Source organism: Chelonia mydas, chromosome 5, assembly GCF_015237465.2.
Source record: "Chelonia mydas isolate rCheMyd1 chromosome 5, rCheMyd1.pri.v2, whole genome shotgun sequence".
Lineage (NCBI taxonomy): Eukaryota > Metazoa > Chordata > Testudines > Cheloniidae > Chelonia > Chelonia mydas.
In genome coordinates this window covers 113,248,163-113,264,689 of record NC_051245.2, presented here as the reverse complement: position 1 = coordinate 113,264,689, position 16,527 = coordinate 113,248,163, and the positions used below count along the sequence as shown (strand labels likewise).

Genomic DNA, 16,527 nt, shown 5'->3' with positions numbered 1-16,527 from the left:
GATGTCTAGAAATGTAGGCAGAATTTGTGCACGTCACACGTTTAGCTTGCAGCGGGCTGGCTCAGAAGTTGTTTCCCTAGAATCATTTATGTTCCCCCATCAAAACAATAAATACAGACCTAGGGTGCAACTCCCTGTGTGCAGCGACCCAGAACAAGGCTTGTGTGTCACTAAAGTCCATCTTTGAGGGTCCTTCAGTGCTGCATGGACACAGAGGTACACTGCATCGTTCCCTTTACTCACAAACCTGAAGTACATCCCTTTTGTTCACACACAGACTCCAATTGTTTGTCAGACTTTACAAAAGTACCGACTAGCCAGCAAACACTCCCCAGTCTTTGAATTCCTGGTCTGAATATCCTCATTATAAGGAAGTTATTTGTTTAATTATTTATTTTCTTTTTATTTAGAATAATAAAAAGTGCACAGGCCAGTCTCTGAGCACCTGCCGATTATTTAACATTACAAAATGCAATAGAATCAGCTCACTTCCTTCACCAACCAGTAGTTCATAAGCTAATACTAACAGTCCCTTACACTTGCCTATACCCCAAATCCCCGATACAGCTGATTATGTTTGGCCCACCCTGTATTAAAATTCATTCTGCTCTATGAGGATAAAGTTCCTTATTAAAGAGGAAAAAATCAAAGATGGGCTTGCACCAAAACCCAAACCCACCAAACTCTGTGGATGTCTGAAGTCCGAATCCAGATCCACTATTTACGAAAGGCCCTTCTGTTATAATAAATAAGCTGAACCAAAATCCCAACTCTAAACACCCTCAAACGCTAGGGTTTTTGAAGTCTGGTAGCAAGTCAAAATGCTGTGCATTGAACCCATCACTAGCAGGAACTCTGCCTAATTTATTGTCTCACTGTTTCCTTGTACTCCTGTCTGTCATCTGTTATCTGTTGGCTCATACTTACATTGTAAACTCTTTGGGGGCATGGACCATGTTTTGTTCTTTGTATGTACAGCATCTAGCACAGCAGGGTCATGGTCCATAATGATTTGTACAAGGAGATATGGTAATATGGTAATAATATAAATGATAATCTTTCTTTTTTTGGTCTACTTTGTCAATGTGCTCTGTGTTTTAAGCCATTTCACCCAGGTCCTGACTCCTGAATGAAGTTACCGTTGGTCTGTAGCTTATTTCAAGCTAAAATAACCAAATCTCATTCTTCAGGGCACAAACTGATCACTGCCAAGATCAGGAGGGAATTCCATCCCCTCCCCATTCGTAAGGCACTTAGTAGATATAAAGTACTACATAAGGGCTAAGTATGGTGATCATGATTATAATACAGCATGCATAATTGGATAGGTCCATTATAAGGGTAATTCACTTTCCTCTGAAGCATTAGGTAATGCCCACTGATCATTCTGTCACTGAAATGTAACCATCTCTGGGGTGAAGCATGTCAACTATTTAACAGCATACAGCAACACTATGCGGTAATTTAGAACAGCAAGCGAAGAATATTGTATCCAACTGAAACTGCCAGGGAAGAATGTAACTAGCCAAGTTAGAATCTAACCAAGATACCGGTGCTAACGTTCTGACCTGTAAATCTGGTATATTTCAGTTTAAGTTTTTAAAATACAACAATAGTTATTCTGTGAAATAATGCAGATATCGGTCCTGATTCAGCAGAGCACTTTTGCATGTGCTTGAGTTCAAGTCCATCCCTATTTAGAGAAGCATTTAAAGCATTTAAAGGTCTGTTGATGTGCTTAAGTTCCACTGAAATCAAAGGTAAGCATGTGCTCAAGTGCTTTGCTGAATCAGGGCATTAAAGACATTGCATTATACATGTTGCCCCATTGCTTATCACCATGGATGCATCAAAATAACTTTTGCATGTTTTTTTATCCCCAAATTTCATTTATTACTCACATTAGCTTTCAAAAATGTCTATATTGGTAGAAGTAGGTTACCTTGTCCCTCGTTTTAAACTGATTTATCAAAGATCTCAGTCTGAGTGAGATAGCCATGTCCTTCCAGTTGAAAGCTGTTTTCACTAAGCAGTCTTCCACCTAAAATCTAAAAGAAATTGCTTTGGTGCAAGTCTGTTCTTTCCCTCTTATACCAGCATAACCTATAGCGTCAGATTCTGAGCTGGTGCAACCCAAAGTAGTTCTGTTGGCTTCAAGATCTGGCCTATATGGCCTATGGATTGTTTCTCAGTCATGGAGTAAAATCCTGCTCTCCCTTCTGTGGTGTGACAAGCTATCTTGCAGCAGAACCAGTGTGGCTTATCTGTGCAGGGACGGCGAGGGGTGGGAGATGAAGCTTCTATAGGATTCTCTGTGTGATGATGTGCTGAGGGTGGAGATTGTTTACTGGCAAGATCGGAGATCTGCCACTATATTAATATGTTTGTCCTGACCCATTGCTAAGGGTAGCTTAGGGGTCACTATTCCAGCCATTTGGCTGCAGTAGTAGCCATTGCCCAGCTATGCTGCCAGGGCTGGAGCACCCACAAAAAAAATTTGCAGCCAAGCTCCCCCTCACCCCCCCAGCACCTCTTGCTCACCGGCGACCCCGCTGATCAACTCCTTGCCCTCCCTCCCAGCACCTCCCGCCCGCCGCAATCAGCTTTTTTACCGTGTGCAGGAGGTGCTGGGAGGGAGGGGGAAGAGCAGGGGATGAGGGGCACTTGAGGGAGGGGGCAGACAGAGGCGGGGGTGGTGGTTTGGGTGGAGTGGGGGCAGGGCCTGGCACAGAGTGGGGGCAGAGGTCGAGCACCCCCTGGGTAGAGAGGAAGTTGGCGCCTATGCTGGGAAGTAGGGAGAAGATTTTGCCCTAGGTCCTCAGCCTGAGGAGGGAACACATTTTAAAATGGGGTTACAACCAAATGCTAACTTGTTTTGAGAAATTACAAAGCTTTCTTCTGCCCCAAATTGTCTGTCTGCTCCCAAACATTTCACAGATAAAACTGCCACCTTAGTACAGTAACTCCTCACTTAACATTGTAGTTATGTTCCTGAAAAGTGAGACTTTAAGTGAAACAACGTTAAGCGAATCCAATTTCCCCATAAGAATTGATGTAAATGGGGGTGGTTAGGTTCCAGGGAAATTTTTTTTTGCCAGACAAAAGGCATTATATACATTTTAAACAAGCAATTTAATACAGGTATTAAACAGGCTGGCAGCCCCCCTTTTCAACCAGGCTCAACTGGGGATCGCTATTGATTTACATGTAATTTGTGTCTAATTTATTAACCAGCAAGCACCATACATGTGTGCGTAAAGTGAGGCTGTAAAATTAGTTTAAAATCAGTGAACAACGTAACCTTTCATGATGCATGTTAAGACAACCCTCATATTAACCGGCATTGACATAACACTACTCATTGAAGGTCTGATCTGGCACTGTGCTGAGTACCTTGTACACCTGTCACTGTACCTGTTCTCTGGATAACACAGCACTTGTCTCCAGGGCAGTCCTTTCATAAGTCCCAAATCCACATACAAGCCTAAATGGGGAAAGAAAGAGAAAGGAAGCTATTTCAGAGAATGTACATCTCTCTATCTAGGCAGAAATGCCTGCAGGAGGCTAGTATCATCTTTGACTGTACTGTATTAAGTTCATTCTGATTTGTTCATTTCTGAATCCAACTTTTTCTACCCATTGCAACATCCACCCTCCCCCCGACAGCTTATCAGTGAGAAAAAAACGTATTTCCAAGGAATCCACTCATATCAGATTCTTACAAAGGGATCTCCAATTTTGTGTGTGGTATTTTTTGTTGTTGTTGCTAGTTTGTTGTTTTAAAGGGGTCACCTTGATGTCCTCCCCCCACAAACTACTAAGAGATTATTTTTCTTTCTCCATCTGCCTCATCGAGACCTCTCTCTTAAAATTAAGGTCTAATTACTTGGACTTTTTATTCTTAGGCATTTTACCACAGAAGTTTATTGAAAGGGACTTTACCCTGGAAATTAACCATCTCATGGACCTTAAAACAAAGCATGCCAATATTAAAAAACATGAGTTGAGAAGCTATTAGATTAATAACCACTGGCAGGTAGAATAGGAAGAAATGAGAAAGAATCCGTGTTCTGACTGGAATGATTGTTACACGTGACTAGAACTAAACAAAAGGCTCACACAAAGATACCAAATCTGCCCCAACAGAATGCTAACAGTATGGGGCCTTCTATGTCTTTGCCACTGGTCCAAATCCAGCCAGATTGTGTAAGTAGGGAGGAAAATATATTCTTGAACAGTGTGCAACTTTTAGCATGTATTTTGATTCAGCCCTGTTTGCACCCTTTTTTGTTCGCTTCTCTGCAAACATTTGTATGAGCAGTTTTTGTTTGCAGGAACATTCGGAGAGGAACTTGTTTTGTGCAGATGTACTGGGTCTCCCAAGATTACATGTTTATGTTGGTAGTGCTCATCAGGCCAACATGTATTGTCTTCCTGAGCTTGGGAGAGCCAGGAGAGAAAGTAGCTGATTTAAAAAAAACAACAACCATGTGCTCACCATGAGCAGCAGCAATAAGACCAATAAGACCTTACTCCAGCAGCAGAAATATTGCTTCCCTGGAGACAATATTACAGCCCCAGAGCAAGGGACATGCAGCATTGGACAGACACTGAGGAAAGAACAGGGCAAGACCTTCTGGACCCGTCTCCATGCATGGTACTGGCACAGAATAGTTGCCAAAGGGAGGCCCATCAGCTTCACTGCTATGCACCGTCAATCAGGACGGGCACAGGCCAGAATCACAGCTACAGTACCACAGTAGTGTTGAAGTCTTCAAAGCCCATGTTGCCTTTGAGCAGCAGGTATTTTTACATCTGAGCTACCCATACTTCTCCAGAATGTTATGGCCTGTCTTTTGGAAAAGCAGAAAAGGTTTAAAATGTCAATTCCATTGTCTGTTTATCTGCTGCTACCTAGTGTGCTCTCACTGTGAAAGCCTCACATAAAAGTAGATTTGAATTTAGTACCAGACCCTTATGGACATGCCCAGAGAGAGACCCTGTCCTGCTGAAATTACATTTTGATGGTTTAAACAGGATTGTTTTGGTGTGCTGTTTGCTCACCTCTTCTGCATTTGATACTTTATCTAAAAACCTCATTTGAGAAAAATAAAAAGAATTGAGAAGTCGTGACCTAATGGATAGTACTCTGCCCCTGCATGCAGGAGCCAACAGGTTCAATTCTTTTCTTCTTCAGTCATCAGGGGTTAGTTATGGAAGCAGTATGTCAAATATAAGGAGGCCAGGGCCTTGAGGATAAGGTGTTAAAAGAAGATATGAAGGGGAGGTCCTCAGGAGATGACAATCAGAAGAGCTTCATGGAAAACAAAATAAGAATATAGTGCTCGAGCCAGTGTCTGTTTATGATAGAAGTCCTGTGAAGGACAAAACAAAGGCCTGGGAACTTTCCCACCCTGTTTAACAAAATAAGTGCCATGGTATAACAAGGATCCCCAGGAACAGAGTGAAAGGGAATTTCAGGGAGTATGTTTATTCAGTTTGTGGCTTCTTTCCATTGTTAATTAAAATGTGTGGTTGTAGCCGGAGAGGAATTCAGCAGGCAAGGTGACCGGCTAAGGAAGATCTGACCTGGGAGGATATTTGACTCCAACTTTATCTCAGCAAATAATGGACTCTCACTGGAAGAGCTGAAACTCTGAGAGGAAGGAAGAGACATTAGTGGGAATTTCCCCTAGATAACAGATTTTGGTTTATAGAAATCCTGTTCTGTCATGTTGTCTAAATATTATAAATAATAAATACAGAGAACAGGAGGATTTACTGAGCTGAGTTTGGAAACCATGGTCCTTCCAAGAATCTTCTCGTGTAACTTTCCTTCATGCTGAAGATAACGTGTTTAGTAACAGATTCAGAGACATTAAGAAACGGAAAAGACCTAATTAGGTCATGCTATGCCCATGGCATATTTCCTAATTCTCTATCCAGGCTAGTTTTATATGGTGCAAGTGACAGGGTCTTTAACTCTTCCTTTGGATTCCTTCCTATTCTGTGATAGCAGAATAATTACTAACCCCGCCTCTGCAGTTTTTGATAAAAGATCAGCCGAGTCTGACCAGGAGCCTTGTCTACATTTAGCTCTCTGCAGGCTATAGTACCTGCTTTTGGCTGGCCAGGAAACGGCCTGACTAACTTGACCTCCCAGGTGGAGGAAAGGTAATAAGAAAAAGATAATTATACTGTAGGTAAGAAAGGAAGAAAATAACTAAGGGGAAGTAACAACAGCAATGTTTTTGTTATTTTAAGGGATCCTGGAATGCCTTCAGTCCAAACCATACAGAATAATTTAACAGTAAAAATAGGATTAAAAAAGTACTGACAGATATAGCCACACAGAATTCTGCATCCAATGAAGTGAGCTGTAGCTCACGAAAGCTCATGCTCAAATAAATTGGTTAGTCTCTAAGGTGCCACAAGTACTCCTTTTCTTTTTACAGAATTCTCTATTTCACACATTCTTCTGATCACATTGGAGCTGCTTGTTGCTGTGACATGACAGGGGGGCATGAAACCTGAGACAGAGAATCCTACAAGACATCATCTTCAGAAAAAGAAGAATTATGAATAACTTTTGTTTTTTATTTCTTTATTGGTGAAAAACATAAAACTACACAAAGTCAGCATGGAGAAAAAAAACTTTCCTTAGCTAAGTTTTTATTAGAATCTCCACTATACATTTCTCCTTATATAATAACCTTAACCAAATATCACATTTAATAATGAGATGCTCTAATAATTATATTGTCTTTTACAGAAATGAAAATACAATGAAAGAGCCTTAAAATGCATTAGCCCTACATTTTGTTTCCTCGGCTGGTGTGGGAGAGCTATGCTGATTCACACCAGCTGAGGATCTGGTCTGCTATCTTCATTAGGTTTAAGACAATTGTTTACCAACAACAAAGGGCCAAATGTTCAGTCCTGACTGAGGCAAAATTCCCATTCTTTTCTATGTGTGGTTTGCCTGAGTAATGATTACAGTACTGATCCCCAATGGTTTTGCTTGAGTAAGGATTGCAGGGTTGGGCCCCAAACTATATTTTCATATCCAGAGTGCGTATCCAGGGGGCTCACTTTAAATGTCTTTTCTGGCTTTAAAGCTTTCAGAGATATTATCTATATTTAAAATGAAGAAAACTGCTGAAACCACTACTCTCTCAGGAACTTGGAGGAATTTTTTCAATGCACCTACTGTGCTACTGTTGAGCTTTCAGCTCAGCAGTTCAGAATCCTACAGTGCTTGTGGACATCTCCTATTGTTGGTCCACTGGAGCAGGAAGGAAGCGCCTGGGTTCAGTTCCTGGTGTTCTGTAAAGCCTCTATGAGAGTTTTGTTATATTCTGCAATCTGCTTACTCACGTTCTTCATTACTGGCTGGTAGTCACTCTCCTGACTTTTTGTTGCTATGACTGATTAAAAGAGTTAAGGACAGTAACTGGTAAGAAAAATACTAACCTAATTAGAGATCATAAGGGAATTATATTACAAGAAGTCTCCTTCTAGAAAAATTGCCAAGGCTTGCAGATAACGGAAAAGCACCAATTGTATCTAAAGAACTACGCTGCTTTAACAGGTTAGCCATTTTATCACAATAAGGGCTACATAGAATCACAGAATATCAGGGTTGGAAGGGACCTAAGGAGGTCATCTAGTCCAACCCCCTGCTCAAAGCAGGACCAATCCCCAATTTTTGCCCCAGATCCCTAAATGGCCCCCTCAAGGATCGAACTCACAACCCTGGGTTAAGCAGGCCAATGCTCAAACCACTGAGCTATCCCTCCCTTCCTCGTCTATGAGGTGTGTTGGCCCATGCAGAGGAATATAAATTCTAGTGCCCACTAGTGTATTGAGCATTACGGGTACATTACAGTGAGCAGCAGCCTCTAGGCTCTAGTGTTTCAAACAGTACTTCATTAACGCGCACTAGGGAACTTTGTGTGTGCGCCAGCGGGGTCCACACAAGCCGCTTACGGTGCGTCTACACAGTGAGAAGCAGCAAGTCTCAGAGGCCAGGTCAACAGACTTGGGCTCATGCTATGGTGCTAAAAACAGCTGTGTAGATATTGCAGCGCAGGTTGGAGCTCAGGCTCTGAAGCCCATCTCCCTCCATCCTTTCAGCTCAAGCCTGGACATCTACATAGCTGTTCTGAGCACTGTTTAGACAAGTCCAAAATGTGCTGGAAAAGTTACTGAAATATCTTTTATTCTCTATATGTATTGCTTCTGCAGGTCCATGCTGGGTGACTGTACTCACTGTCACATGGTGAGTGAATCCACTTCAAAGCAGTTAACTGTTGTGGGAGGGTGGGCATGCCCCAGCATTCCAGAACCAAGGATATAAAAGCCCCTATTCTGACAACTGTTCCTTCTTTGTCTGCCAGGCCGAGCAGACAGGAAACTCAATCCCTCTTTGTTTTGGGATCTGTGCTTGGACACTTGGTATATTGTCTGACTTAGAAGCAGTTTCTAGCAGTAAGGTTATAGTTAGAGGTTTGCGTGTGGTTTTTTTAATTTTGCGTTTGGACGTTTCCTGATAGTTAGCTTCTTTCTTCCATGGCAGATGGTTAAAGATGTCAGGGTCCAAGATTTCTTGTCTTGACAAAATATCCCTGTGGAGGAAAGGATCCCAAACCCAATCATGTAATGACAGGAGGCTCTTCTGGATCTTAGCCTAAGAAGTCCCAGGATCTGATCAGGGAATGACCAACCATGTTGTGCTGGGAGGCTCTTCTGGGTCTAAGCCCACCAGCAGAAGTTCTCTCACCTGTCAGTACAGGAGATCATAATATTCTTTGCCCATGAGCAGAGCAGGCACTCCTCTATGAGTCTGGGGGTTTCTTGATTCAACCTGATTCTACTCCTTAGGAGGACATCCTAAGAACAACAGGAAGCACAGGGGAAAACAAAAATAGGACCCATTGCCATGTGGTAGGGAACTTAATTTCACAGTAGGCATCTGCAGAGGTAATTGTCATCAGTAATAATATTTAGATCTTGTATATGAAGGAGAATTAAACTTTATTGGAAACTAATCCTTTATCAATTGTATTCAAGAACAGAAAGCAAGCACATGGTTCACTGAGGTATCATTTTACTGCATATCAGGTTTTTTAAAAAATAATTGAGTTTAATGGTAATCACAATTTTTCTCCACACAATAATTTGAATTTGATAGCAAGGACTTTTTAAAAAAATAAAACACGACAACCAATTTGTGGAATTCATTGTATAATTGTGATCGAGGAGGATTTAAATAAAAGGACTAGACACTAGTTGACTAAAGAGATCTGTTACAATAGATAGGATAAAAAAATTTTTTTAAATGGAATATAAACTTTCTTGCAATGGGGCATAAGTCAACTACAAAGGACCGGTCTACACTACAAAGTTAGGTTGGCTTAAAATTAACTATGTTGTTCAGGGCTGCGAAAAATTTCATGCCTTGTGCAATGTAATTAAGCCAGCCTAAGCGTAGACACCACTAAGTCAACAGAAGAATTTTTCGTTGAGCTACCTACCATCTCTCGGAGAGGCGAATTTACTACAACAATGGAAAAACTCCTTCCATAGCTGTAGTATTAAGTGTCTACACTACAGTGCTACAGCAGCGCAGCCTCAGCTGTACCATTTCTAGTGTAGACATGTCCTAATTGACACGGGTTAGGAAGGAATTTCTCCTGTGAGCAGGTTATTACATAATTGTCCATTACAGGTTTTCTTGTACTTTCTTCTGAAACATCTAGCATTGTCCACCATCTGAGACAGGACACTGGAATAGACCACTGGTCTGATTTAGTACTGAAGTTTCTATGTACCTACAATATTTTGAGCTGTAATGGTATAACAATGATCTCACTGCATCCCTAATTTGTCAGTGCTACTGTTTTTAGGTCATTTTGTAAGAAGGGAGTTTACTTTAGTAACATTTTAGTCCCTGGATAATAAAATTAATATACGATTATGCACTATTCAGATCTCTGCAATAACTAGGGACAGTAGCGCAAGTTAAGGACAAAATGTCAGCTCTCATTTAGAATGGCTATGCTTTTGTTAGTTTAAAAACCTATTTAAAAACTATTTTATGGCAGTTCTTTGCAATGAATGTTCTTTGAAAGTGTCATTACCACTAGCTTTTGGGAAGTTTTCTTCAATATGTGGGGATCTAATTCTGCTCTCACATAAGCAACTCTCATTGCATTTAACAAGCACCTAAAAGCAATATTTGGCCCTTTGTGGGTTTTGTTGGCTGTGTTTTACATACTGTAAAATGTCATGCATAGTTATGGAGCTATATACATTGAAAAAAAAAAAATCATTGCCTTTGCTGGAAAGCTAAGTATAAGAATGGGCTGGTGTAAGAATAATCACTGAAGAAAACCTATGGGTGAAAAGTATGCCCTGGGATAAACCCAAGAGTACAGCACAAAGTATATGCTGTGTACAGCTGGTCTTTTAGCGATCAAATAAAAATACTGGAAGCTTGGAAGACTATATGGAGTCATTTAATGCTGGAGGTTGCCTAATGAGTTGCAGGTTTCATTGTATATAAGAGTCTACCCATCCAACAAACATTTGCAAGACCCCTTATCCCACTTCCCCACTGCACTGTAAAACTGTCCTGATTGACTTTGCTTTTGGGAGGAAAAGGTTTTAGTCAATTACTATACTATATTAATTGTCAGCATTAAAAAAAAAAAAAAAAAAAAGGATACATTCTTTCATCACAAAGTTATTTTGCTCGTGGTGCTGCCACTTCCTTTCCAAATTTGTAAGCTGAAAACACAAAAAGAAAATGTTAAGAACACGCACAAATGAAAACAGACACATACGCATTTATACGGAAAAAAAAACCCAAGTTGTCTTATCGATTCCTCACATTCTATCAAACTGATAAGATTGTGGTTACAACACAAGAAAACTAGACGATAAATAATTGGGAAGGATTTTTTAAATATCCCATAATATATATGTATGTAAATGTACCCTTCACATAGGTGCTGCTCTGCTGTTGGCACAAAAATGAAAATACTGAATATAACTGGTATGGAACATGAAAAACTGGATGATTTGAGATTGTCATCCCTGAACAATCATAAAAGCGTCACAGAAAAGATGAACCCGGGAGGAAGATATGAATTCTTATCTTTACATATCACTGAAAGATGTTTGCAAAAATCACCACTGATGGGATATATCCCAACACTGTCTTGGACCCTACAGCAGTACAGAAAAAACTTCCTTATTTCCATAGCTGAGTTTCCTGTCTGATGCCAGAAGCTGTGATAAGAGCAGAGCTGTAGTGAGAAGATTGTAAGACTGTGGGTTATATGTTGGCACTTCTTCAATACTTTCAGCATCAACAGGAAGCTAATGTGGATATTATATTATATTCCTCACAATACAATTTTATAATATTAAATTGTTTTTCTGATGCTACTATTCAAGGTTTGTTGTTTCAAGGTATGTAGACCCTTTTAAAAGGTATTTTTAAAAATAAATGTTGAAAATCATCATTTTAAAACCAAATTTTAAAGGAAAGCCACCAATATCGATATGTTTGAGGTTGAAAATCGTGCTGAATGATTGAAAATAGATGCTGTGTTAGAGCTTTCCCTACCCTCTACCAAAATTATCTTTATAATGAAAAAAAAAAAATCTATCCACATACCACATCCTTTTTATCCCTAGTTCAAAGCAAACATGAATTCTGCTGTTTGTGTAAGTTATGAAAAAAGATATTTGTGATCAATTACATACCACATCGACTATGGGTGCTGCTAAATGCAATATACCTAGTAAAGGCACCTGAATTTGAAATATTGTATAATAGAGATTGAAGCAAATGATCAGCACTTTTTTTAATATAGCTTCTTGTACAATGAACTCCACTTAGTAAAACACTTTTAAGGCCACTGTTTTCAATCTTATCAATGGTAAAACTCTCAAGTCATATAAAGCCTGTCTACATTTCTGTATGATTGATATATAAAAAGGATGTATGCTGTACATCAATAGCTATGCAGACTGGCAAAATGGCTAATCAGTCATCTTGGGATCTTACTTTCCTTCAAGCTAAGTTCCTTTAGAATATGATAATTACGTTGAAGGAGAAATTCTTATTGATGGAAAAGAACATAAGCATTCTTATATATAATGCTGAAACAGAAGAGTTGCAGCTAATCAGAGTGCAGGGATGCTGTACAGTTACTGATGGCTGCACACTTTTATCCCAATTAAACAGCTGTCTGAACCCTGACTGGTTGTCAGTGGGCAAATTATATAATCAATATGGACGAGATCAGATAGCCTTACTCAACAGCACCCAGGAGTAGTCCTATTAAAGTGTTTCAGTTTGAATACTGCCCCATGCTCTGACTAGTTGGCAGACACTAGACAAGAGTTTGTAGATTTGCATAATCACTGAATGGTTATTTCTACTTTATATATTCAACTCTCCCTATTCTGATTAGTTCATATATTCAGAATTTAAATTGTTTCCCAACAATAAAGATGACACCTCAGCTTCTTAATCCCTGAAGCTGAAAAATTTACATGAAAGTGGGGGAAAACAAAACACACACACACACACCCCCCCAACAACCCCAAAACACAATAAGAATGTGGCTGGAAGAGAAATCAGTTCTCATCCTCTTTGTCTCTCCCTCTTTCTCTTAAAGCTGATCTGTTTTCCTCCTATCTCTACAGTCAGTAAAGGTCTTGTTGCCAAAATGATAAATTTGTATATAGTATGTATATTGGAAGACTCCAAGTTGGTGGAGAGTTTAAAAGCCTCTTCCCTTCTGATCTACTTTTGAAACACAAAAAGTAAATAAAAAAAATGAATATGAAAGTTATTGTGGGGAAAAGAAACCTTGCTGGCCTGTAGGAAGGGGAAGGAAAAGCAAAAAAAGAAAAGTAAAGTACAGGAGTACTTGTGGCACCTTAGAGACTAACAAATTTATTTGAGCATAAGCTTTCGTGGGCTACAGCCCACTTCATCGGATGCACAGAATGGAACATATAGTAAGAAGATATATAAATGAAAACATGAAAAAGTGGTGTAAGAGGCTAATTAATTAAGATGAGCTATTATCAGCAGGAGAAAAAAAACTTTTGTAGTGATAATCAAGTTGACAAGAAGGTGTGAGGATACTTAACATGGGGAAATAGATTCAATATGTGTAATGACCCAGTCACTCCCAGTCTCTATTCAAACCCAAGTTAATGGTATCTAGTTTGCATATTAATTCAAGCTCAGCAGTTTCTCGTTGGAGTCTGTTTTTGAAGCTTTTCTGTTGCAAAATTGCCACCTTTAAGTCGGTTACTGAGTGGCCAGAGAGGCAGAAGTGTTCTTCTACCGGTTTTTGAATGTTAGGATTCCTGACGTCAGATTTGTGTCCATTTATTCTTTTGCGCAGAGACGGTCCAGTTTGGCCAATGTACATGGCAGAGGGGCATTGCTGGCACATATCACATTGGTAGATGTGCATGTGAACAAGCCTCTGATGGTGTGGCTAATGTGATTAGGTCCTATGATGGTGTCACTTGAATAAATATGTGGACAGAATTGGCATTGGGCTTTGTTGCAAGGATAGGTTCCTGGGTTACTGTTTTTGTTGTGTGGTTGCTGGAGAGTATTTGCCTCAAGTTGGGGGGCTGTCTGTAAGCAAGGACTGGTATGTCTCCCAAGATCTGGGGGAGTGAGGGATCATTTTTAAGGATAGGTTGTAGATCTTTGATGATACGCTGGAGAGGTTTTAGTTAGGGGCTGAAGGTGAAAGCTAGTGGCGTTCTGTTATTTTCTTCGTTGGGCCTGTCCTGTAGTAGGTGATTTCTGGGTACTCTTCTGGCTCTGTCAATCTGTTTTTTCACTTCAGCAGGTGGGTATTGTAGTTTTAAGAATGCTTGATAGAGATCTTGTAGGTGTTTGTCTCTGTCTGAGGGATTGGAGCAAATACGGTTGTATCTTAGAGCTTGGCTGTAGCCAATGGATTGTGTGGTGTGTCCTGGATGGAAACTGGAGGCATGTAGGTGAGAGGGCTTATAAACTGCATTTCAAAGCAAAAAAGTTACCTTTTGCCAGTTCGATTTCTGTAGTTTCTCCACTTTCATTTAAAAAACAATGTTTCATAAAAAAAATTTTGAATGGTTACGCTGATTGTTTAAAAGGTTCTTCTGAACATAGGAGTAACCTTATTCTATTCTCCTCAACATTTGAGCTCATTCAGCCTAGGATACAGATATTAAATGGGAATGACCCTCAAGTGATAATGTTATGCCTATGTTTATTAGGCTTTAAGTCAGAAGGCAAAAGGCAGCAACGATAGCTACAGATACAATATTGCACTGAAATACAGATCAGAAGAATCACAGGACTTTAAATAAATTAACATTGCATGTCTCTATTCTTCAGATTCCTCTGAAAAGACAGGTTAAACCAAATACAAGAACACACCCCAAAAAGAAAAAAAGATGGGAAAATTTAAGAAATGCAAACAATTTTAATGCACTAGCCTTTTGTGTTTATAATCCTGGGTTCAAATTTGGTTTTAATTAAAATATTTTTAATCCTAAAGTCTTCAATCGGGCAAGACTATAATCTGAGAAAGAACCATAGGATTTGACCCAATATTTGTACCAAATAAAAATTTCTGTTTGGAATGCAGGTGGAGAGGAATCTAGATCATTATCCTGTATCTGTGTTGGCTCTACAATGCTAACAGAAGAAAAAAGTAATAACAAATTGTGAGTCTGACTACAGGTGAGGAGAACATCTATTGAGTAAAAAGAGGTTAAAAAAAGCGCAGAGTAATGTTTCTGATCATCAGCACATTTTAAATGTTGCCAACATACAAAACATAAAAGACATGTTCTCTGCCACAAGAGCTTACATTCTAATTATGCAGCCCACACACTACAAATACATAAATGCAAAAGATGACCAGATGACGGTCTAGACTGTCCAAAGTACAGTTGTTTTATAGCATGAAGTACATGCTTCTTTCTCTGGTGGTTTGTCAATGAAAGACTACACAGAGTAGTTGGTCGGAAGAGGGATTTTACTAAAGAGAGGCATAAACTGGTGGAGTTTCAACTCAGGTACAAACACAAGCTACATACTCATTACAAAATCAAAAATTCATCCTTCCTTAAGTCTATTTTTATTAACTAAAAGATACTACATAAAACTGAGCCTTTGCCTTCTCCCTAGGCTAGAACACTCCTAGGATACTTGCTCTCAGAAACAGCATGTCCCATTATGGCTGATGGGGTTCATCCTTGGTACTGCTAAACAATTACAATGTTTATCCTAGGATCCTAAAAATATTTCTTAAGTGTGATTTAGTGTTTTTGCCTTTGGAGTGCAATAAATTGTTCCAAAAGGTTGGTATTTTCTATAAGTTAAAAGGGGAGGATGCCCCTTACAAGAACTTTTATCTCCCCTCTCTAAATTGCTCAGTATTTTATAGGCTGGGGAAAACGTATTGCCATGTTTTCCCCAGCCCAGGACTCTGCACCTGCCAGTCCAGCCCTGAGACAAACCAACCCTGATCCTGAGCTCCTGCAGTAGCACCAGGAAGGCTGGAGAGGAAAAATGAGGACTTTGAACAAAACCAAAATGAGTATTTAACAAAGGATTTGCAAATTTTTGACATAAGACTGGTCTCAACAAGCTTGAAATCGTTGGCTTTCAATAGATTGATTGGGGGATGGGGGTTTGTTAACATCCAGTTGAACAAACTAGAGGATTTGGGCATGGAATTCCAATACGCAGCTTTGAAAACTTACTCCAGAGTCTATGCATTCCTCTAAAAAACCCTAACTGATTCATTCAAATATGGTTTCATGTATTTGAGAAACTCAAGACCTGGAATGAAACAACTGAAGAGACACCTATTTTGAACTATACCTGGGAATGGGTCTCATTCTCCTCAAGTTGTGTCTTTAGTGTTTCATACTCTGCATTCAGTTGTTCCATTATTTTCTTGAAGGCATCTCTACGTTTTACCAACCTTTCTTTCTCCTCGTGGAGTTTCTAGAGGAAGAAAAGCAAAATGGATCAAACTGGCCTTAAGGCATTGCGCTTCCATTAAAACTGCCAATTCCTTTGAATCTAAGAATTTCTAATATACTCATCATCATAGTGATCTCCTACTCTCCCACAGGAATTCATTTGAATTTACTATGGACTGGTGGTCCCAACTGATTCGACTGTTTTCAATTTAACTTTCCAGGAGCTACTTTCTTTTTCCACCCCCTAAACAAGAAGGTATTCAGAACTTGTTCTACAAATATCACAAAAACTACACCAATGCTTAGCATGAGAAGTTGCATTTAATACCTGTGAACAAGATGTAGCCATTAAAATGCATACTTGGTGATGTGAAATGAGGCACAAATGTCCACAGTCTCTTTCGTATTAATTCTAGAAACGAGGTCATGACATGGAATTATACTGAACAGAGCACTGGCCTGAAACTCAGGAGACCTGGGCTCTATTCTTGATTC

At 39.6% G+C, this 16,527-nt stretch overlaps 1 protein-coding gene and 1 long non-coding RNA gene across 13 annotated transcripts in view; one reads left to right on the top strand and one right to left on the bottom strand.

Moving 5' to 3' along the window:
* IFT74 (intraflagellar transport 74) overlaps positions 1–16,527 on the bottom strand; it is a 109,544-nt gene that overhangs the window by 39,034 nt on the left and 53,983 nt on the right. For 8 of the 11 annotated variants that reach the window (XM_037902083.2, XM_043546763.1, XM_037902084.2 and 5 more), the window contains 3 exons: positions 15,929–16,054; positions 10,731–10,791; positions 6,588–7,427 (listed from right to left, as the gene is read on the bottom strand). In XM_037902083.2, the coding sequence (XP_037758011.1) occupies positions 7,312–7,427; positions 10,731–10,791; positions 15,929–16,054 (303 nt within the window). In that variant the 3' untranslated portion in view covers positions 6,588–7,311. Of the gene's footprint in view, positions 1–1,991; positions 2,049–3,414; positions 3,485–6,587; positions 7,428–10,730; positions 10,792–15,928; positions 16,055–16,527 lie in introns of those variants that run through there. The other 3 variants (XM_037902085.2, XM_043546764.1, XM_037902086.2) reach the window with 2 other exon arrangements.
* The window catches only part of LOC119566583, a 48,420-nt gene that overhangs the window by 10,896 nt on the left and 20,997 nt on the right, over positions 1–16,527 (top strand). The gene's annotated exons all lie outside the window — the stretch shown is intronic.